Genomic DNA, 23,970 nt, shown 5'->3' on the forward strand with positions numbered 1-23,970 from the left:
ACCGTCAGTGTTGTGAAAACAGCTCTTTGTCGATGATGTGCTTGAGAAGAGCCTGCCTCTAAGCAGCAGAAGACCGTCAACGAAGTTGCGAACAAAGCCATCAGGGTGGCAGAAAGCAGGTGTTCACCGCAAATCTGTCCCAGCTGGAGGGAGAGAGTGAGTGAGGAAGAACCTCTTTATTTTTCACAGCTGGGTTTTCGGGCAGAGGGACAACTGAGGCCCATATGGCTTTGGAGACTGCAAGGACTTGTGCGGTGGGAGTTTCCTGAACCGCAAGGTCCGAGCTCCCCAATGCCAGTTTCCAGTGGGGGGGGGTTGGGGTAGCGGGGAAACGGGTCACGTGGACACTCAGAGTCAAAGAAAGTGGGTATCCCAATCGTGGCTGTGCGGTCAGTGTGGTCTTGGAAATTTGTGCGTGCGTGTGTGAGCGTGGTTCTTTTGGGAAGAAGTGCATTTTTAAGAGGCGCCACATTTTGGCTGCAGTGTGCCCCAACGATGGGTGCGGTGGAGGATAGTGGCTGCGAAGAAGTCGGTAGTTCTGGGCGACTGCAAAGCTGTTATACACCACATTTAGGCAGATAAGAGGGGCTTGTATGGGTGGTCAATGCTCAGGCCTAGAGCCACTAGATCAGGTTTCATTTAGTGGCTCTACTAGAGCCTGATGTGGGCCGCCTCATTGCCGCCTATGCCAGTGTGGGCCACGGCCCACAGCAGTGGTACGGATTGGGCTGGGGGCTTCTTCTATAAGATTTATGTGGCAGCCAGCGTTTGCTGCCTGCTGCCAGACGACCAGCACATGAGCATTCCTGTCCATTTTCGTCGATGCGAGGTGAAAAAAATGACGCTACCTTAGAAACAGAAGTACCAAACTATAGTCTGCTGTTAGTTTGCCGGAAGCCCACGCCCAAAGCACAGAGCGGAAGAAGAAAACCACGATTTCCTGCACTCTCAATGTACCCTTGGCCACTTCTGGCGGCAGTGAATTCCACCCACCCAAAATCCAGCTCGGGCAGATAGCCGCTGAAAAGGCCTTTTTTTTCAAAGCCTATGGCCACATCGGTGCAGTGGGCATTGTTTGCCACTTCTTCGCTGCATGGAGGTTGGCCTTTATGCAGCACACCGAAATGGGGGGGGGGGGAAAGCTGTGAGATAGAGAGAGCCCACCCTATTGTGGAGCAGGTGAAAATTTCCGAGGGAAGTATTTCTTGTTAATCTTCCTCGTCGTCATCACATTGTGGCCTCTCCATCTGGGTGACGATTTCTCCTCGCCACCATGGCAAGTGTCATTGTGCGTAGCAGCTGGGACAGAGTGTGGCATCCTGCGTCAGTCACCGTCTCGTGACTAGTGCCTACTGGAACGCATGCTGAACCTTTTGCAGACCGACACAAGCAAGTAGACACGCCCTTATTGGAAAGTCTTGATGCTTCACCATTCATACGCATGCGAACACGCACACTGTGTGCATGCCTCTCATCTGATTTCCCACTGCAATGGTGCCTTCTGTCGATAAACAGCAGTTGACTTCCAGGGCTTGTCCCAGGTGGTCCTTGGGACCAGGCATTTGAATGTCAGGCATTAATGCTTAGGCAGGAACAATGAGCTGATGTGAACTTGCTTAGAAAAGGCTGGTCGAATGAAGTGCCCAGTTGTTGGGGGATGCCGCATTTGAAATCAACATTGTGGAGACTGGACCATGTTGGGCTGTGGGACATGTAGTGGCACATAGCGATTTAACAAGTGCACTTACTTGCACACTTTGTGCATTTATGTGTGCTGGCCCTTATGTGTTGACTCTTTTGTTGTTTAAAACTGCATATTTCAAAGCTAGAAAAAGAAAAATTTTCAGTTGGTCATCACGGAACAGCTATTTGCTTTGCTGTGACCCTAATTTCTCAGAAAAGTTCTTAAAAAAAAGGTTTTGTTGTTTTGGCACTTCTCACGAAAGCAGCGGCAGTCATGTACAGTAGCATTTGATAGCTATGGGTCATTCAGTGAGGTTTTAATCCTGTGGATATCGAGCACTTGAACACAAAAGAAGTTGCTTTTGCAGCTGGTATAGCCACATTCAGTTGAAAAGTGACTGCTTTGTGCTGGTCAAAATTTTCACAGGTGAAAGCTGTAAACCGTTGGTGACGAAGGGATGTGGTGGCCGTGTAATTCTGCAACTGTATTTTTGAAACTCGAAGTTCTGTAGAGAATGATCTTGCAAGTGTCTTGAAGACAACAGAGTAATAATCAAGTGCTACACTGATTTCACCTGTATTTGCCATTGCTGGCTAGTTGTAAGCACTGTCCCAGCACCGTACCAGATTGAATTTTTATGCACAGGCCTTGTATTAACTTTTTCTGGTAAATTCAGGTGCATTTTTTTGGTATTAAAAGAAGATTCAGAAGTGCTGCTTTCCTCATACCGTCTTTGCCCTGTGAGTTGCTGACATTGTCCCTGATGGCACTGGCAAGTAGTCAGGGCCAAATTTAACGGATTGCTAGCATGCGTTCAGACACAAAATTCTGAGGACAACTTATAACGCATAGAATGCAAAAATACTATTGTGAGGTTCCTCAACATGTTTCTCGATTCTGTAATATTCATCATCACCACCATTTCCTCTTTGTGTCTTTTCTTCTCCTGGTGTTTGCAGTGCTCACACATTATTTGTTGGGACAGTGCCGTATGATTGCAGGATTCAGTGAATGTCGCTGCAGTTTCGTATTGACCAAAGCAGACATTTTGCAGAGAAACACTTGGTTATCAGTTTAATTGCTACTTCTGTAATTAACATGCCCAAATTACTTATGTAGGCCTCGGAGCATATCTCTAACACAAATTTTCACTGCTTTTCCGGACACCCTGGGTTCAATATAATCCCAACCAGACTAAAAATTCTCAAGGAATTTTTTTTTGAACTCGATTACTTTCCTTTGTGAAAGCTTCTTGACGAGAATTTAGGGGAAATCCCCAAGGTGGAGTAAGTTTCTGTGAAGGAAAGTTGGACATCCGCCTAAATGCAGCCATACGGCTGCAAAAGAAAGCTATACAGCTTTCTCAGAAACTTCGAGGTTGAAGAAAAATGCCTGGACCAGAAAAATCCTGGACCAGGACGAATTTTTCTTCAGCTGCGAAGTTTCTGAGAAAGCTATGTAGCTTCCCTTTGTAGCCGTATGGCTGCATTTAGGTGGATGTCCAACTTTCCTTGTGAAAGCTTCTCGGAGGAATTTAGTGCCAACCTGAGAATCCTTTCACCTGTTTTTCTTGTTCTCTTTTAGAGGTCGGTCATTTTTCATTTTTGGGCCACCCATCAGCCATGTTGTGGGCTATTTCTAGGCCACGACGATGCTTGATTTTTTACCTACTGCATTTACTCAAGCTTTCGTATCTAAGAGTTACTAGTAACAAACAAGAAAAAAATCAAACACGAAAACACTCCGCGACGGGGTGTGATGCCATTGCAGTAGTTGCTGAGGTTCCCGTAGTTGGTTTTATTGGGTTTTTCTTTTTCTACATGCTACACATAATGAAACCCTAGGCGTTCGGTAAACAGTGAAATATTTGATTATGTGGGTCAAACTTGACATGGAGCCACAAATGGGAGCTACTTCCCGTTTACTAACTTTTATTACTAGAGTTACGTTGCTTACCATTTCAGTTCATTGGACGTGCAACAACTTTACAAAAGTTTGCTGGTTCCTGGCATGACTCCCATAGATGGAGCTTTATCTGGTTCGTTTTCAAAAGTACATCATGGCATGCTCCAGAACAGTGCGAATAAGTTACCAATATTTGCAGGAGTGTTGTGAGCTGGGCTAGTTGGTACTGTTCCATGACGGGTAACAGCGCGAAAACTGGACAAGAACATGAAAAGGGAGAGACACAAACAAGTGCTTGCTTGTGTCTCTTCCTTTTCATGTTTTCCTTCAGTTTTCGTGCTGTTGCCCGTTATGTACCAATATTTTAGGTGCAGCACTTAGACTACAGGTTATGCCCACGATCACAAGTTATTGGTGCCAGTAGAAGGTGAAGTTCCAGTTGATTTAAACTGTTTAACGGAAAATATTCATTTTATCAGCCGTTTTACCAAGCCCCAGCCAATTACCCTCCTGTGGTACCGGCCACTGTACGCGTGCATGTATGTGTCTCAAGTGGAGCTGATACAACCGGACTGTCCAACCACTTGACATTCGGGAACACCATACACAACAGCTGCCTGGTGCTGCTGAGTCAGCTGATTCGAATGTTCTATGGACGTCAAACCACGTCCAAAGTTTAAAACTCCCATGGCTTCATAGGATAGGCATCAGCTTAGTAGCTTTTAGCGAAAAAATGGTAACAGAGGAGACCCTTTGTGTGCAAGAGCACTAGCCATGCCGTTCCTGAACAGGCCGTGATTGCGAAGCTTTTGGAGTATCCCGAGTGAAATTCTGCCGCGCCAGCTAGAAAGAGGAGGGTTCGTCAGCGTTGCTGGGCAACGCCTGGGCACACGGCTTGAGCAGAGCGGTTCACCTGGCACCAGGGCTCCCACCTCCTTCGTGCTGGTTCTTTGCACTTTTGCCTCGCTGTCACCGGGTTTGTTTGTGGAAGGGATCTCAGGTTTTCTCTTTCATCCCTGCCACAGTCTCTCCTCCCTCCCCTAATGTCCGCAGGGTGCAGCACGGCCCCCCCACCGGGTCGTCGGCTCTTGCGCTGTCAGCAGTGCAGCTACATGACGCCAGACTCGAGCAATCTGAAAAAGCACGGGCGCACGCACACGACCGAACGCCCCTGCCAGTGTGGCCACTGCGGCAAGGCCTTCGTGCAGAAGGTCCACCTGGCGTCCCAGCTGCGCACCCACACAGGTGAACGTCATTTCCACTGCCACAGCGCCTTTGCCCAGAAGAGCCACCTGGCTGGCCACGTGCGGAGCCACACGGCTGGCCGTCCCTTCCACTGACCTTTCTTCCCCAGGGCCTTCACACACCACCCCCACCAGAGTACACATTAGATGTAAGTGTAAAACCTTCGTGTGTGCGTGCGAACACTCACCCAATGTGACTGGAGGAGAGCAAAGTCTTGGTGCGAATTGTTACGAAGCAAGCGATGTACCCAACACGCCAAGACGAGGAGGGGCTCATAAAGAGGGCCCATTTTATCATGCAGCGAAACCTGGCTTCGAGCAAAAATTTCCTCGTTCAATATGACATCCTGCAGCCTCTCCAGCTGGGTGACCATTGCCCCTTGCTGGCTGAGAAAGTGAGGTTGTGAAAGGGACTAGCGGTAGGTGGTGGTGGCGAGCCACACTGGTTGCAAGTGGGTTGGGACAAGGGCAAGCCCCCTAGCGTGTAGAGTGCCTGCTTGAATGCATGCTTTAGCTTTGCAGCCAAACACAAGAAACACACCCCTGTGGAACAGGGGGAATCGGGATATGTCACAATTCGTGAAAATGCACTTACTGTGTGCATTTCTGTTATGTAGTTTTCCACTGCAATTGTGCCTTCTGTAGGTAAACAGCTGTTGACGTCCAGTGCTTGTCCCATGTGCTCCTTGCACAGATAGTTTAGAGGGGCTGTTATAACCATTCAGAGCATGAGAGACTTGACACACATACACTGATGGCAATGACTCACTAAAGTTTGCTCCCATCCTTTGGCAAACCACTTAATGTATCAGACAGTGATGCTCTCCAACCCCTGTTTCAGTGTGGTTTGCTTCCATCGTTGATATTTGCTTAGAGGCAAAAACAAACTTCACTGGGTAGTTATCATCAGTTTACGTCTGTACTGAGCGAGCCATAGCAGGGACTGAGAAATAGAACTTTTTAGATAACCAACAGAGGACTTATTTATTTGCGTGTCGCCCAGCTCAGGGGCTCTATGCCGAACTTCGGAAAGAGTGAGCGCTAAAGCGGGTAAACATGACGGCCGTAAGAATGGCAATGGTGAGAAACATGCTTCGGAGAAACATGATAATAGTAATTTCTACACATTCCGTGCTGTGAGGAAACTTTCTAGACAGAATTATCAAGAAGGTGAAGTCTGTACAACTCTGGTTGTTACCAAGTCCATCCCGCACCTGGAACCACCGGCGCTTTTGTTGACCTCCTCGACTTTAGGGAGTGTCCACATTTGGCCGGGTGTCTTGGTAAACTATTGCCACATTCCCTTCTCTGATTTTCATGGCTGTTTTCTTCCTTACAAAGTGTGCAGACTGATGCTGGAATCGCTATCCTTTCATCCACCTTGTCCAAAAGTTTTCTGTCAGATGCTGGCAACATCAACATTGCTGCACGCCTTCTGTGAGCACAAAGGTGCTTGGGGCATGTCCTGAGTTGCCCGCCTGGGTTGGCACATGGGTGTCTGCGACCAATGAGGCAGAAGTGAGAGCACACAGCTGTGCTATGTTTAATTGAGTGAAACCAAGGAGCCTAGAGTTTTAAAGGCTTCTACCTCAGTGTCGTCGTGACCATGCATAAAAACAGTGATAGGCTTGCACGCGAAATCATCAAAGCGATGGAAATTGGAGAGGACGTCGACGGTTGTGTCAGCACCGCGTCGGTTGCACTATTCGATAAAGAGAAACTATTTCTTCGTGCTGTTGCACCTGGACCACAGGGTGTATAAATGTACCAGCCGAGGCGTAATAAAATTCAATTGGTAGTGTCAGCGCTTGTGCTTCGTCTTTCATCTTTGTCTGTGTCCTGAGGTAAATTTAGACTGACCAGTATTTAATCACTAATGGTGAAGGGTCAAAGTCAAAGCTAGTGTGATCAAAAGTCTAAGCTGCGTGTGGGGGTCAGAGTCCAAACCCAGGCAACAACGAAATAATCCCTCACGAGGAAGCTTAGCGTTTAACCATTGTCCGCGTCAGATGCAAGGGAACATGAGTTTTAGTTTGGGGCAATGAGAGCATGGTTTTGTCGGGCCCCACCAATTTGCCAGTCATCATGTTTCATGTCAGGTGCAATACAATCAAAATGCTTGTACCTCCACGCGTGACATCGTAAAGTTGAAGCAGCTCATCAGCAATGCCCTTTCCTGATCCCTTGCATGCCACGATGAAGGTCACTGCCAAATCCTCAATGCTGTGGCAGATGTGCGGTATTTCCATGGCACTCGGGAGAACTTCGTATCAGAAAACTGGCTTCTCATTCAAAGCTTGATGAGCCGACTGTTTGTAGTGGGGTGACTTTTGGTATTGGTGAACGATGCGTAGGGTTGCCACCTGCCCGGTTTTTTAAACAGCGGGCCGGTTGCCGGTTCATACTTAAAACCGGCCGTCATTGGCTGGTTTTTTGGTCATCGTGCTGCGATTAGTTTTTTTTTGCATTTTGGCAACTACGACGATAAATACGTGTGGGCAAGCTGCGCAAAGACACGCAAGCAGAGAAAATACGCTGGCGAACGCGGGCGAGATGCAAAGAAGAGTGTTCAACGGACGAAGTATGTGCGGTTACTTTTCAGTGCAGCACATTTAGAGAAATACCCAAAATTTCAGTAACTTTCAGTACAAACGTTATGTTGATTCCTCTAAGGAAAACGCTACAATGCATATGGCATTGCATGTCATAAAACATGGATTCTTTTTTTTTTTTTCGGGGAAAGGTGGCAACTGCAACGACGCATTCAAATAAATCAAGTGCCTTTCACTCTTGGGCACTTGCAAAACATTCACTGACTGCCTGCTGACTGCACAGGCACAGCCACCTGCATTTTCTACTCCTGGCTTGCTTCCTACCGATTCATATACGGGTTCAAACTTCCAAGAATGCGCTCATTGCTTTTGGTTTGGTTGTAGATGATGCATTTCTACTGGCGCAGGTAGTGCTGGTGATCCTCTGGTGACAGTCTTGTGCTCAGTGTACTTTCAATGCGCACCCGAAGCATTGCCCAGCCGTCGACAAAACTTTTCTTTGCTCTAAACAAGAGTTGGTGACGTGACATTTGGACTTGCATGCCTCACCCGACCTCTCTGAATGGCTGTAGAGCACACATGATGCGGGTTTCAGGTCGCTAACATTGGAGTTAATTTTTGTCTGTTCGGTCGTCATACGAGACGTGGGGTAGTTTCTGATCTCAATAATGCTGTTAATGCGAAGTCACTACTAATAGAATAAGTCCCATGAAATGTAGGAGGCTTTTGTAGTACATCTAGAGAAGTACAATTACAGTTGTGCGTGGGTCAGATGAATGTTTGATATTGGGTGAAATTCGAGCATTACCTGACAAACAAGATGGTGGAGGTAGGGTTGTGCAGAAAGTTTGCTGAATGGGCATCTTGGTAGAAGCTTGTGAGGGGATCCCACAATTTTCAGAAGTGTAGGCTGCGGTGAAATTTTGCTTTTTAACAAGATCTCTATAGAATGTGGGACTACATCGAGGCCTCATAGAAGATCTGAAGGGGTGAAGCCTTGGTCATGTTGCTTTTTGGATTTCTTGTAGCGGATATAAGACGCAGACCTGGGAGTAGTGTTGGAACTAGGTGTCGCTTTCGTGGGAACCAAAAGGAGGGGGGGGGGGGGCATGTTTACACTCTTCTGTGCTGCGGCGTGTGCACCCGGATTCTCCATGCAGGCACCCTCTTGTCTCAGTTCACGGCTGGTACGAATGCTTTACTTTTTTTGCTGGAGGAATGGATGAGGGGATTCTGCTCTAGATAGGTAGGGTAGGTGGCAAACAAAATAGTCTGTGCTTCCGCTTCGGTACCGGTTACTATGTGGAAACGCATTCTGAACAGACAGCATATCGTTTTTTAACAAGCTTGTAGCCTTTAGCGTAACTACTGCACTTTTTTGGTTTGTGGTGTTTTTTTTTTTTACATTTTAGAAAGTCGTATCACGATGGCATCAACGATGGCGGCGCCCAGTACGCCAGTACTGACTGTGGAAGGTGGTTTTGACAGTTTTGACGCTCGTACAACTGGCTCCCGATTTCGTGTTTGCGTGCGACATTTGCGGTTCATGTACTCAAGGATAAAGAAAGTCGCGTGCTCGCGCAGCTTAGCACTGGAGAAGCGCGCAGTTGTTGAGAACAATGGCTTGTCATACCCGGCCGCTGGCCGGCAATAGGTGTTTCATTCTATGCTCCATTGACTCACTATGGACGAAAAAAACAACAAAGATAGCGGATAGCGGTTTGATCAAGTTCTGGATGCGTGCGAGTATAGTAGTTTTCGCTCCCGGTGGTGTATGTGCCGACTGTTCGGCTCAGTGGAGAACAAGAAACTGAAAGGCAAATGACGCACCGGTCAGCGCAGTTTGTGGGTGTTTTGCCAAGGTGTCGGTAAGCTCAGAGAATTTATTAGCGCACGTCTTGTGGCCTTCATTTTGCACGTTGTTGCTTACGCTGGTACAGTGAAGTGACATCCGCCAATAATCATTCAAATCACCGTGACTCACTTGCGTTTTTGCCGCAAGTGTGTTTACCTCGCGCCTAACAACCAGTCTTACGTGGGAAAGTTCGAACACGGTTCATTTTAACGCCTGGATTGCCACATACGCAATTCCCAACCCGATTGAGCAGACAAAGCTTCCCGCAGTGAGTTGCTGGTACGAGTGAAACAAGAGTAATGGCCTGTCTGTTGCCTCTTATTACTGGCGATCTCTCCAGCGTCATTTCCAAGACAGCAGCACGAAAAAGCATCGTGCTGTCCATAACCATTTGTTCTCTCATCAAATGTCATTCAGTTGACAGTACCGCCCCAAAAGACCAAAGCACACAAAATGTGAATCCAGTATCGGGCAGCGTGTTGCAATTTAGAATTGGAGCCGTCGTGAATGCACCCTTCGCATGCACAGCGGCTTGTAGAATAAGCTTTGCGACTTCGCAATTGTGCAGCGGCGTGGTTTGTCATGTTTTATACATGCAGGGATCAGTCTCCTCGGCAAGACCCTGAGCTGCTAGGAGGAAACCGTGGTGCTGAAAAGGCCCACCGCCTCCATTCTGAAAAGGCCATAATGTTCAAGTATATTACGTGCGACCTTGCATTCAAATCGTCTCCACCCCGCGGTCACCTCTAGTGCAACAAAGTGCCTGAGCCTAGCCGTGCCATCAATCTGCTAACAATGAATGTGGCAGCTGTTCAACCCAGAAAAAATACCGTGCTTGAAATGTAGTTTTATATCACAAATGATGGTTTTAGCAACATTTGGTACAGCGTTAAGTGCTGCTTGTGTCATTGCTGCCACCTTCATCAGTGCTTGAGCTGGTCAAATATTGTTACAATCTGCTGTATTGTTTCCCGTTGTTGGTCGTTGTGGAGTGCCCTTAATTTTCTGCCTTATGCGGCTGTGGTTGGCCCCTTGATGAAATCTGGTGCTGTATAAGTGGACATGTTTAGATGAAGCATTTGGGTAGTGTTTGAAGAATGCCATGTATCAATGAAATAGTTTTTTCTGTGTGGAGTACCCTAGGACCGCACAATGTCCATCTGCGTCCATGTGCATAGCATTTACAATCGCAAAAAATCACACAGGCGCCGGCAGGACTCGAGCTTGTGTCTGGGAAACCAGACAGAGTTAGTGTCAGTCGTCTTGCCCATTGGGCTACGACCGTGAGTTAGTACCCGAGAGTGAAACGGCTTACTCCCTCGCCTGCAACGGTGCTTTAGAGCAGCCTTAGGACCTCCCAATGTCCTTCTGCATCCATCCATGCGCACACCACCATCAAGTGAAAATCATGCGAAATTTGATTTGAGCCGTGAGTTGCAGCTTCATTTAGGGAATTATCAAAATGCAACTCGCGGCTCATACTGAATGACGGTCGGGGTGCAAATCGGATGTCACTCGGGGCGCAGCTTGGATGTCTTTTCGAGTCCCCATACTCCGCACCCTCGCCATCATCCCCGGAGTGGAGATGCTACCATTTTTTGTTGTTGTTATACTTGATCTTTCAGCATGACAGCAATTTCTCCAATCTTTGCCATTGCATATAGCTATGTATATGTCAGCTGCATAGTATATGCCAGCTGCATATGCTTTATATGCCAGCTGTATATGCCAGCTGCATATATGCATAGTGGAAAGAGGAACATAAGCAGGTTGCCTGTTTTTGAATTTGTAACCTAGGTTGCCAAAGTGCTGTTTTCCTCATATTGCCCTGCCCGCCGAATAGCTGATGTTGGCTAAGATGAGACACGCTAGCAAGCTGTCGAGGCTAAGTTTAATCGATTGCTGGCAAGTTTAACCTGTGATGGACAAGCACAAAATTACAAGGACACCTAATGATGTAGTCGATGCAAAAGTATTGATGTGTTATTGCCAGGGATGTCCACATGTTATCACTTCCCCTTTTTGTACTTTCTCTTTTCCCATGTTTGAACTGCTCACGCACCACCTGTTGGGACAGTACTGTATGATTGCAGCTTTCAGTAGATGCCCCATGATGGCACTGTTGTTAAACATCGACCAAAGTAGGCATTTTGCAGAAACACATTGCTACTCACTGGATTGCTAGTTGCATGATTAGCATGCCCGAACTACAAATGCAGGCCTCAGTACATGTCCCTAACTTGCATTGCCAAGTCAAATGCCAGAACACATTCAGTGGGTGCACCTTGAGTTAGCTGGATCCATGGAGCCACCCTTGTGTTGGTGATGCCTGCTTGTCTCGAATTTCACAGGCCCCGAGTTTCCTTCCCACCCAGATCCACATCTGCTCAATTCTTTTTTCGACTCAGTTGTTTTAGTCTGTTTATGGGAGCTTCGGCAACAAATATTCCGTCAGTTTGATTGGAAACCTCAATTGCAATTGAGGAACCAGAATTAAAGTCGAGTGGGATCGGGCCCAATTGTGATTGAAACTCATGTATCACCGCCCGATCCAGATCGACTGAATCAAGATTGGACATGCCTTGTGTGACAGTGGTATAAAGGAATACGGGACCTACCACTTAAGCACTTTTTGCCACTACTGTGGCAGGCTTCCTTTGCAGTAAATAATTGGGGCATATATGACTCAGGCCGGGAGATTTAGTTGTTTGGAGCGATTCAGTCGATATATACCGTACTTCATCTTGACAAATGGTTCCAACTTTTGGCCAGAAGGTTGAGTTGAGAGACAGACAGACGAAAATGTTTTCTTTTAAGTAGCCCAAGAAGGACTGTCGTTTCTAAAACCATACCTCTGGCGCACTGCCACCACATTTGTAGGTGGAAGGGCTCTCAATTTTTCCTTCTCTTCCTGTTGCAGGTCATTTCCCTTTCCCAAACAGCCACACGGTGCAGCGCAGACCCCCATTGGGTCATTGCCGTTTGCACTGTCAGCAGTGCAGCTACATGACACCGTCCTCAAGCAACCTGAGTAGGCACCGACGCACGCACACGGGTGAACGCCCCTACCAGTGCAGCCACTGTGGCAAGGCGTTTGTGCAGAACAACAACCTGGACGCCCACCTGCGCATCCACACAGGCGAGCGTCCCTTCCGCTGCCACTTGTGCCCCAGGGCCTTCACCTATAAGTGCACTCTGGACTGCCATGTGCACAGCCACACAGCCGGGGCTGCTTCCGCTGACGTGGTCTTTGCTTGCCGTCTCCTGCCGAGGACGTACAAGGAGGAATTGCACTACCATTATTAGCAGTGCAGAAGGAGAGGAGAAGGGCCAAGTCATGCTCGTGCACAGACACTTGCTCCAATGTGACCGGAGGGGATCAAGCCCCTTTGTGTGAATCGTTATGAAGCAGTGTTGTGTAGCATGCCAAGAGGTGGAGGGCTTTTAGAGAGACCCAAGTGAAAATGTTTGCACATCGTGGCTTTGCCTGCCGGGTGACAATGGCTCGTCGCATGGGTGGGAAGAGGTATTGTGGGTGGGACCTGTGCCTGGCAACGGCACCCTGTGTTGGTCTCAAGCGACCACTGTACAGTACTCATTTGAATACGCGCTGCAGCTTTGCTTATAAACACAAGCAAAAAGACACGCATCTCTTGAAAAGGGAGAAACACAATGTGTCACCATGGATACCTGTGCAAATTCGCATGCTGTATGTCTCTCATGCAATTTCCCGCTGTGATGTTGCCTTCTGTTGGTCAACAGGAGTTCGTGTCCAGTGCTTGCCGCGAATGTTCCTTGCACAGGGGGTTTTGAGGTGCATCTATGAATGTTTAAAGAATAAACTGTGGGAGACAAACTGATGCCAACTACCCATTCAGATTTGATTCCACCATTTGGCAAATATATTGAAGAAACGAGCGCAAACCACAGTAAAAAAATAGAAAGGAGGGTAGTGTCTATTTTATTTTTAATTTTACGCACTGATACTAACACGGGTGTTATTAATCCAGGTAGTCATTCCCCCTCTCACTTTTTCGGTATGATTGGGTACCATGTTTTTATAACTAGAAAAATGGCAAAAACAAGTTTCAGTGGGCAGTTGGCATAGCTGTACATCTGTGTATTTGTACACCTCTTGAATGTTTCTACCTGAGCATAACATTTTTTTTGCAAATGGTTTATCCTACAACCTCTATGGCTGCACATTTTAATCTTCAGTAATGAAAGACCTGAGCGATCCCTTAAAAGGAGCTTGTTGAGGAACAACTGATTACCGCAGAGATGGCAATGTGTCTTGAAGGCAGCTGCAGTGATTTCACGCCTAAAATTATTTAAGGAGGCAAAATAACTCTTGGTAGCTTCCTCCCAGGCACAGTGTCTTCATTGCTGTAAACAGTTTTCCCGCCATTTAAAGTATCTCTCAAGACTTCCATTTCCACCTTAAAATTTTCTTGTTATGCAATCTCTGTGTCTTGCAACTACTTAAACGCATTGAACACCCGCCGCGGTGGCTCAGTGGCTAAGGCATTGCACTGCTGAGCACGAGGTCGTGGGTTCGATTCCCGGCCGCAGCGGCCGCTTTTCTGATGGAGGCGAAAAGCAAAGACGCCCGTGTGTTTGAGATTTCGGCGCACGTAAAGATCCCCAGGCGGTGAAGATTATTCCACAACACTCCACTACGGCACGCCTCATTGCCTGCGTTGCGTCAGTGCGTTAAACGTCGCAATCAATCAATCAATTAAACGCATTGAACTTCAGCTGGCTTTCTTTGCCAAAAGATATCTGAGCTGCAATATTGCATCATACCATAGTTATATGTACAGCTCATGAATGGAAAATTGAAATGTAGAGCTCTTGATTAACTAAATTTGTTAGTCAGTACAGGTTCTTCTAATATTGAAATGTTTTGTCACGGTCTTTAGTAAAGCTGACAACACACTGTTCTGGTTTATCAGGGGTGAGACAGCTGCGCATATTGCGCCTTTCTGATACAATTCCATTTTCCTGCGCCAAGCTGCTCCAAAAGCACGAAAATGCCGAAAATTGCGCCAAACTGCTCCAGAAGAGCCTCAAGGGCACCGATTTTGATGCTCATGTCAGTTTCGGCGGGGACAAAAGCCTCCGGCATCTCGGTCACCGCTTTTATCGTCGGTCAATCGCAAACACAGAAATGGCACAAATAGAAAGACTGAAACGAAGCAAGCGATAACTTCTAAAGCTCGATTCGCTTTCCGTCCGGGATCGCAGAAACTGCCTTCTCGATTAGGCATCGCTGTGGCAACAAACATGGCCGCCGCCTGATCTGGCTGCTACCAACGCGCTCAGTGCGTATCGCCGATATTTTCCCTGGTTTATTTACGCTATCAGCTGAGTTCCAGTCTATTCATTCTATCTGTTGTGGCTCTGAACAGTGACGTTAACGCAAGGATATGGTTTGAGATTGGTGCCAGATTACGGGAAGTTGGGCGGCTCGAAAAAAAGTTCATTGAAAAGTTCATTGCCTACATTCACTGCCTACGTTCAAAAAGTTCATTGCCTACGACTTCGGCGTGGTTTGTCCTTGAGTGCGAAACGCGGTGCGCGCGTCTATAATAGGGTTCGTGAAGTGAATTTTTTGGCTTGTTGTGCTGTTGTAAAATGTTGAGGTGTTGCTGTGCTTCGAAGCGCGATCGCGAGCCTCGCGGATGGAACGGTCGACACGAAAGTTGCGGGCTGTGGTGCGGCGCCGCGACCTGTTCAGGCAGCGCCCAATAGCTGCAAGACTACACGGTTGCCATAGAACGCGACTATAACACTTGATGTATGCAAAGTGATATTTAATGCCAAAATCTAGGTGGCTAAACATTAATGCTACTCAAATGACCATAGGGTGAACCTGCGCCCCGGGGACTGAAACGGGTAGGCTGGTTGGGCTATGTGACAGTTAGCTCGAAGCTGCTCAACTGTTGCCGTGACTACAGTCGTTCGTACAACACAGCGTGGGGTTACAAAAATAATAATTTTAGCATTAAAACAGCAAAAAAAAACGCCACAATTGCGGAGCCCTTAAATTTGATAAGAGTTTTAGCAGTCTGTCTGTTCCGTTGTGTACGTAGTTACCGTGCTCACCGGGACTCGTCTGGGCACTTGGGCATTCGTAGCCGTAGGGGGATTAGTTGCCCGCGCCTCCTCGCCCTTCCGCGCGCGCAGGCGCAGACCGGTGCGGTCAACCCGGTAACAAAGTAACCAACAGAACAGACGGACTGCTAAAACTCTCTAATGTTAACGGCAGTTTTGTTGTCAGTGCTGCGTGCAGGCGCAACACAATATCACCAGTTAGGAAAAAGGTAGTGCAGTTAGTACTTTGTGATACTCTTAAAAACTGTTTCAGGTAAGGCTGTTTGAGTGTTCTGTGTATTCAAAACTGATTGAAATGTGCACTTGACCCTGCAAATTGCTGAAATAATGGTTTTTTAAGCTCACAAGACGATGTATTAAATGTCCCTAACTGCTCCAAATCAAGATTCTTCTGCTCCAAAATCGAAATTTTGCTGCTCCGAAAACTGCTCCCAAATCTGTTTGGGCTGTCTCACCCCTGGTTTATGGAAGTGTGAGCTGTTGCACTTGGAGCCTGTCAGTCTTCCATGTCTGATAAGCATGGAAGTGCTCACAACACTGACAAAAAAACGCTATGACGACAAAATATGTTTGGTTAATGTGAAAGATTGGCTTGTTAGAATGAAACTGACACCTTTTTTCATTCAAATGTTACTCAAATAAGCAATATAATTAGGGGAAAAATTGGCCATGTGACCCAGTAGCTCATTTTCTGCGCTGGCATTTATGAAGTATTATGGGCAGCTGTGGGCTTGCAAAAAGCAAACACAAGTTAGGCAGGGCTTATAAGATTGCACAAAAAGCTATCTGTGCTTAAATTTAATCAGCATACTTCGCACAGCAGTAAGAATACAGTTAAACCTGCGTATAACGAACCTCCATACAACGAATTCCTCTTTATTACGAAGTCTTGATATTCCCCGGCGCTACTGCATAGAAGCATGTGTATTTCTGACCTCTATGTAACAAACTAGCAGCGGCGGGCACCCTGGAAATAACGAATTTTTCCGCCAAATACCTCGCCATTTTGCACCATTTTTTTTTTTTTAGCGTGATGGACAGCCGCATTCATCTGCTGTGCGGCTGCCCCGGCGCCGACAGCGCGAAACGATGTGATCGCGCACGGTGCGCACAAGCCGCGGCAACGGTCTCGCGGCTGAGCTCCCGTGGGGTGCCGCGGTGCCACCGGCGCCGGCGCAACCAACACCCTTTCAGTAGAGAGGGTGTGGGTTGCGGAGAAAGAGGAGAGGGCTGCAGAACGCGTCTGCCGCTCTCTCCCCTCTTTTTTCAAACTGCATTCCGTTGCTCCATGACCGGTGCTACCCGTGCTCGCGGGTTTTCAAAGGCTTTCGCGCCGGCTACCGGAGTCCTCTTCAATCCGCTATCCCCGCACCACGTAGCTCCATGGGGAAAAAAAAAGGGGGGGGGGGGGGGGTAGCGTGGCGTCAGGCGGCCAGGTTTCGCAAGCGAACCTCCTCTGGCACCGCTTTCTCCTCTCTTCACGATCGTCCCGTGCTCTCTCTGTTCTGTGGCTGCATACTGGAGAAAACACACGCCGCACTCGCTTTCCGCGCTTTCCGTTCTTTGCTCCCTTCTGCGCATCAGTACTCCTCCGGCACTCCCTCATGAACAAGCAGCAGAGCAAAATAACTCAGTTTTTTTCCGCTAAATAAATGTTCTAGGTGATGCCGACCTCCAGTTATACTTTTGTTTCATTTGTGCATTTTTTCCCCGAATTTTTATACCGAAACTGCATATAACGAAAACCTCCTTATAGCGAAATTTTCCGAGAATTTGTCAGCTTTGTTATATCCAGGTTTAACTGTAGTGGGGTTAACAATGGAAGTTATGAATGCACACGCAAACATGCAAGAAGTGAGTAGTTATTGAAAAATTTTTTTTCTTGAAATTACTAGATTTCAACTAACTGATTTCAACAGGTGCTTATACTATTACAGAATTTTCGGAGGAAAAACTACAAGTCAAGCAAGAAATGATGCCAAAAAACGCTTTTTGGGACAGTTTTTCAGTCCAAAGACCCGTGTGCCCCCTTAAGTACCTGCCCTGGATACGTCATCGTAGACGATACGACACCCAATTCAGCGGGAGAGTAAAAATTTTGGCCCAAATTGTTTAACTTCTCAGTAAAGAAAGCATCGTTCACTGCCAGACAAGTGCTGGGGGGCACTACAACACACTAAATCTTTCGAATAAAGCAAACTTATTTTGTCTTCACGGCTCCTTTGAAGTTTACTGTGGGACGGGCTAGTTTAAAGAGTGACACCAGGCACCTGCATTCTCTTCAGAGTTTCTTACGAGGCTTATCGTGTGTTGTTCCCATGGAAAGTGTATGTGCTTACTTTGCCGGGAAGATTGTACGCTGTTGAAAGTTGACTCTTTTACGCGGAAATTATGCCTGCGTGCTGCTGCACGGCCACGTGTGAGAGAAGGTGCATGCCCTACTAAATTTACTCTCGCTTGAAGAATGTATTTCTGCGTTTATTCTACTATAAATGGGAGCGAGATATGCCTTTCATCATTGTTAGAGGCCACAGAGGGGCAAACAATTCGAACTCTATATGCGAGGTTGTGTGTGATGTCAACTTCATGCAGGCCACTCTTAGTTGCAACTCTGGGTTGACTTCCTTTGGCCATAACAGCAGGCTGACTTCCCTACTGCCTGTGTATTTAAAAAAGGCAGTCAACCTATAACTAATTGACTACGCTATTTAGGTTTTAAACTTTTGTGTCAATAATCATACCACAATTGTCCTCGTGGCGCAAAATGACCGTTTTAACTTAATTGTACCGCATGCTTTGCAGTTGAGAAGTAGTGCACAGGGAGGTGACAACTTTTGTTTCTTTCCTGCTACTCGCAGCCATCTCAGGCTGTAGGATAACCCAATAGCTGGGCACACTATCCACTCCAAACTTGGTGAACACTGCTGAGATTCTCAGTCTAGTGAACTAGTATAGCAGCGATACTTGCCTTAGCTATGTTGCACACTGTTGTTTCTAAGTCTTCTAAGCTGTTTTTGTTGCTACTTGACAAGTGCTTGTACGTATAGGTTGTATTCGCTGGCGAGGCACGCATGCAGGCAACCATGCGGGTGCGCCTTCACTGGTTACGTCGAGCTCCGTGAGACGGCGGTACTTGTCTGTGCCAAGCACATGATGTGTGTTGGATGTTCCAAACTCTAACCCCACAGAATGCAAAGTAATGCCTCAACTCCAGTGCGAGTGCGATTAATAACATCTCTGTTGACACCATTGGTGAGAATAGGGTTGAAACAGAGCAGACGACGCACAGCGGTTTTTTTTTTCTGTGGCGTGAGGGCGCAGTGGCACAAGCCACGCCATGTCTGCAGCACTTTGGCCATGTACGTGGCCGTTTCCAGTGTTGCCAAGCAAAAAAAATTGACAGCCATTTTTTGCAGTTAATACCATCTATAAGTTGGGCATAGAGGCTGAGGCAAAGACAGCTTACAGCTTAACAGGTTGACATGAACTTGCTTAGAAAGGTTCTGTCAAATTGAGTGTCGGCTTGGTGGGGAGATGCATTTTGAGACACCAGCAGTGTGGCAAAAAAATTTGTAGAATGTGTAAAATTTTGGCGTAGGCATGAATTTAGCAGTTTTAAGAACAAAGTGCGATAACAGAGGAGGTTTAGTGTGAAAGCACTACCGTAAAGTACTGAACAAGCGCCCCCTCGACGTGGGGATAGTTCAGGATATATTGGGGAGGGGGCCCTTGCTAGGAACTGCCGCGTAATTCAAATTGGCAGCACAGGAATGTTAACTCCTTTCCCAGAAAAAGAAAAAAATAATATTGCAGTGTACTGGAGAGAAACACATTTTTAATGAAGACGAAGAAGACCGTGATGCCCCTCTTGGTGCAACCAGTGCTAGCAATTCTCACGATGTTCCCGCCAACCATGTTGTTGGCCCTGTTAGCCAGAGAATCCATTCTAACCATCGTCTGGCCCATTTTTAAGACGTTGAACAGGGTGTACTCGTGGAGCAAAAGAAAGGCCTTTGCTGCCTCAGAGAAATCTTCCGCTGTTTTCTGGCTTTCGTTAGTGGAACGACGCATTCCAACGCGAACTCCCTGTTTCTATTGCTTTACGAGTTTGCCAGACGCAACCAAATTTCCGAGCTGCAAGCTATGCGCTATGTAAACAGCTTCTCCAGACAGAAGCCTGTTACAGCACGCCCTGTACTTCCTTCTCGTTCACGAAATTTAAAGAGTACCATCCGCTTCTTCACTGAACACCGACGCTCCGTTGCTCAACTTTCGCCAAAGCTTGGCCTTGCCAAAGTTCTGCTGCAGCAAACTCGTATATTTTGTCATGCTCGCATATTCTCTTTCGATCTTAACCGAAGTGGTGAAATGTCGCGTACATGTTTATTTCCAGCATAGCAATGCCGTTCCCCGACTTCAAATTTCGTATGTGTATAGGAATGCATGTCACGAACTACTGTTATCGCGAAGTCACAAGCAAATTCGGCACTGTCAGATGAAAATAACGAAGTGGCGAGCATGTGGAGAATTTACGGTAGGCCGTGTGTTCTTAGGTTCGATTTTGCAGCAGACAAGTGGGCAGTCAGAAATGTTCCTGGACAGTTGCGGTTTCGCTGGTTTGGGCCATAAGAGAGTGGCTGGGGTTGGGGGGGGGGGGCACTTGTTCGGTAGTACTTGAATACCTGAAATACTTGGATTATGGGAAGGGGGGCGCTTGATCAGTATTTTACGGTAAATGTTTCATTCTTGAACAAACTGAGATTCCTAAATTTTCAAAACCTCCTGAGCGAAAGACTGCCAAGCCAGCAAGAAAGAAGGCTCCTCTGCATTGCTAAGCAATGCACAGGTGCATTGGCCTGCACAGATTGGCTTGCCTGGCACCGCTAATGCTGCCTGCTCTTTGGGGCTGGTCGTTTCCTCTTTTGCTGCGCTATTGATGGACTGCTACAGCGCTTGCAAAGGAACAACTCTGAGTGATTTCTCCTCCTCCCTGTTGCAGGCTCCCCTTCCCCCCACCCGGATGGCCACAGGGTGCAACATCACCCCCTGCCGGGCAATCGGCTGCTGCAGTGCCAGCTGTGCGGGTACAACACACCGCACCCGAGCGGTATGGAGCGGCACAGGCGCATTCATACGGGTGAACGCCCCTTCCAGTGCAGCCACTGCGGCAAGACCTTTGTGCACAAGTGCAACCTTGTCACCCACCTGCGCATTCACACGGGTGAGCGGCCCTACCGGTGCCACCTGTGCCCCAGCGCCTTCATCCAGAAGCCCAGCCTGTTTGCCCACCTGCGCAGCCACACGGCTGGGCATTCCTTCCGCTGACTGCTGCCTCGGGGCCTTCGCTTGCGTCTCTATAGCAGAAGACGCACCAGGAGGATGCACGCTGCTACATAACCAGTAGTGCAGGGCCACATCGGGCACGTGCACGGACAGTCGCCCTAACGAGATTGGAAGCAAGCAAGCCCCTTTGTGTGGATCGTTACGAAGCATTGTTCCTATAATGAGACCTGTCTCCGAGTGAAAATTTTAAATGCAGAGCATTTCTTTAACTCACGATGTCACCCGGCGTTGTTGGCGTCCGCAACAGCCGTTCCAGGTGCGCCCTCTCCCCCACTCCTCCTCTCCCGCATCACGCTACCCTCCTCGCTCTCAACAACAGGTTCGCACCCCTCCCCCTACACTATATAAAAAAATAATACTTACCGGCGTCTGGTTTCGATCCCACGACCCTGCGGGCGGAACGCAAGGTACATGGTGCTCTACCCACTGCGCCACAAAGCCGACACAGAATGGAAGGTTACGAACGCGCCTTATATCCTTGACTCATTCAAACTACGTCAAGAAGCTGCTGATACAACGCATTCACTACCTGTGGGCGGAACGCGAGGTACATGGTGCCCTTCCCACTGCGCCACAAAACCAACACCAAATGGGAGGCTACGAACGCACCTTATATCCTTGACTCATTCAAACTACGTCAAGAAGCTGCTGATACAACGCATTCACTACCACCAACTCACCAAACACTAAACGTTAACGCAATACACCCACCCCCTATGCGACGCATTTACTCGAGTCCCCCTCGCGGGGAGATGGGCTGAATTTTTTGTTTGTCACATCGTGGCCCCCATCAGCTGAGCGACAATTGTTCCTTGCTTGTGGGGGAAGTGTGACTGTGGGTGGGACCTGTGGCGGGCAGTTCCATCCTGTGCGACCACCCTAGAGTTCCCATTTGAAGATGTGCTGCAGCTTTGCAGGCCAACACAAACAAGAAGATGCACTCCTGTTGGAAAGGGGAAATCACAGTACATGGCTACTGATATGCATGCAAACACCCATTTGATGTGTGAATGTCTCTCGTGTAATTTCCTCTGTTGTGGTGCCTTCTGTCAGTAAACATCTGATGTCCAGTGCCCATCTAGTGTGCTGCTTTGTTAACTAATTTTGAAATGCAGCTATGAACATGTGGTGTGGAGAGTGAAGAAACATGGGAAACCTAAACTGATGCAAACTACACATTGAGCGTTGTTTCCAACATTTGGCAAATGTATTGAAATGAGCACAAACCATAATGAAAAAAATAAGGGCGGGGTGTCGTTATTTTTCATCTGTTTATAAAACTGATAGTATTAATAAGTCTGGATAGTCATTAATATGTGTCAGTTCTAAAAACAGATGGAAAATTAATGAGACCCCATCCTTTTTATTTTTTCACTATGGTTTGTGCTCATTTCAATATAGTTTCCAAATTCATAGGATATTTATGCATATACTATGAGCTATTTTTCTGCTTTTCTAACTTCATTTTGGGCTGCAAGCTCCATTCCGTCGGGTGAGCGGCAACCTTGGGATAATGTGTCAATGCAAGCGACTTCATACTTCATCATGGGAACAGGTTAGGCACAACTGGAGGAAGAAAAACAGACAGGAAGGGGGCGCACTAACAACTTAGCTGTACTCGCTCCGAAAGCGATGATAAAGGCACGAAAAAACACAATGTAATACTAGCTGCACCACGTGTGAAAGCGATTACAGCTGCAGTGTCTCCTTACTAATTGTCCAGATAATCCACCTCACTCGAAAGAAGATGAACTGAAGGCTTCCTGTCACATTGGTCCCCCATCTTTTTTATGACGTAGGCCTCGAACACTTCCCGTTCTTTTTTGCGGTATGAATGTAGCGCTGCGGTCCTATCGAACGCTGGCACGCAGCCCCTTGGTTTGCATTCTGTCTTACAGTGAAGCGCCAGATTGCTTTCTGTTCCCATCGTCAGCAACGCCGCATGCTCGTGCATCGAGTCGTTGAGGCAGCGCCCTCGCGGCTGCAGCCAGTGCCCTAATATGGCCACGTACTGTACAGGTGATGTCCCCGGCTGCGTCAGTGCACCTCCCATATGCGTGCCGCGTTTTGACGTGCATAAAACGCTTATTACACTTATAATGAACTTCGGATATAACGAACAAATTCAGCATGACGGTCGAGTTCGTTTAGGTGGGCTCGGCTGTAATTGGCCAAACAAAATTTCACAAAACAATGAAATAAGAAACAGAAAAATAAAATTTTCGCAGAACTTATCTGACAAAATCAAAACTATGCACCTTATACATCCCCCAATACTGAATAAACAAAAGTCCACAAAAGAATGTTGGAATTAGATAAAAATAGCGTAAAGGGGCCAACTCTGCAGTATCCCTTGCTTTTTTCAGATAAACCAAAATTAGTGAAGTAAAGGCACTCCGCCGCTATAATGGCATATGTTTGCACGTTTGGCAAAAATAAACGAAAACAACTTGAAAAGACAAAAACAAGCTAACGTCTTTCGCTACTCAGACATATTTGGCAGGAAAGAACTTGCAGTCTACACAGGCGACATCAGAATGCTACGCATTGGTAGGCAGTTATAACCAGATTCGGTTATGAGTAGCAAAATGTGTCGGGATAGTTTATGGTTTTATGTCTCCCTTTATTTTTTTGTTTAATGTACGTACGTTTACGCTATAATAAAAAATAACTGGCTAAACCATGCCAAGACTGAATTTTTTGCGCAGATGCAAGGTTTCGTCAGAGTTCTTTATTGCATTGAGGGACTCCGGTATAGTGCTAGGTAGGCCTGTTTGTACAATTATTTTTATTCGTGGTCCCGTCGTTCTCTTTCGGACTTCACCTTTGTCTCCACGTTCTTGTTCGCATTGCGTAATGTGCATACTTTTTTATTTCATTGGTTCACTTTTATTATTGCGAAAATGGAATACTTATTTTTTAAAAGTGCATTCGACCAAATATTTCCAAGTATGCATTATAATGATTAATAGCGTCCTCGATAAACACGCACCGGTGTTGCCCCCAAAACCGGCGCGGTGCACAGTGCCCCACGACGGTGCTAGAAAGTATTCTAGTTCACTCTAACGGTGCGTACCGGCACGGAGCGTTGATCGAGGACAAACGGGGCGGTTCTACCCAGGCGCCATCTCTTAATCAAAGAAATCAACTCATAAAAACGTTCACAAGTAACAATACAGCACTGTAATGAGACACAGCTATATTTGAAAGTGGTATTTATTGAAGGCCAATGATTATATGTACGCACAACTTAAATCCGTCACACATGCG

At 47.1% G+C, this 23,970-nt stretch overlaps 1 protein-coding gene across 1 annotated transcript; it reads left to right on the forward strand.

The window, feature by feature from the left end:
- The first annotated feature begins 21 nt into the window (after positions 1-21).
- LOC144178954 (uncharacterized) lies at positions 22-21,917 on the forward strand. The gene is made up of 4 exons (XM_077707104.1): positions 22-156; positions 4,643-4,834; positions 12,161-12,379; positions 20,357-21,917. Exons 2-4 carry the CDS (start codon positions 4,702-4,704, stop codon positions 20,680-20,682), a joined length of 678 nt encoding a protein of 225 aa, XP_077563230.1. The 5' UTR covers positions 22-156; positions 4,643-4,701; the 3' UTR covers positions 20,683-21,917.
- The last annotated feature ends 2,053 nt before the right edge of the window (positions 21,918-23,970 follow it).

Source organism: Haemaphysalis longicornis, unplaced genomic scaffold (assembly GCF_048455015.1).
Source record: "Haemaphysalis longicornis isolate Haplotype H1 unplaced genomic scaffold, Haemaphysalis longicornis Haplotype H1 scaffold_4, whole genome shotgun sequence".
Classification (NCBI taxonomy): Eukaryota; Metazoa; Arthropoda; class Arachnida; order Ixodida; family Ixodidae; genus Haemaphysalis; species Haemaphysalis longicornis.

What these genes read in the sequence shown, in the direction of transcription:
- LOC144178954 (XM_077707104.1), top strand. Translation starts at nt 4,702, where the DNA reads ATGACGCCAGACTCGAGCAATCTGAAAAAGCACGGGCGCACGCACACG. An exon ending in CCAGCTGCGCACCCACACAG is followed by an intron (nt 4,835 to 12,160) that starts GTGAACGTCATT and finishes TTCCTGTTGCAG; the next exon opens with GTCATTTCCCTTTCCCAAAC. An exon ending in CCACCTGCGCATCCACACAG is followed by an intron (nt 12,380 to 20,356) that starts GCGAGCGTCCCT and finishes TCCCTGTTGCAG; the next exon opens with GCTCCCCTTCCCCCCACCCG.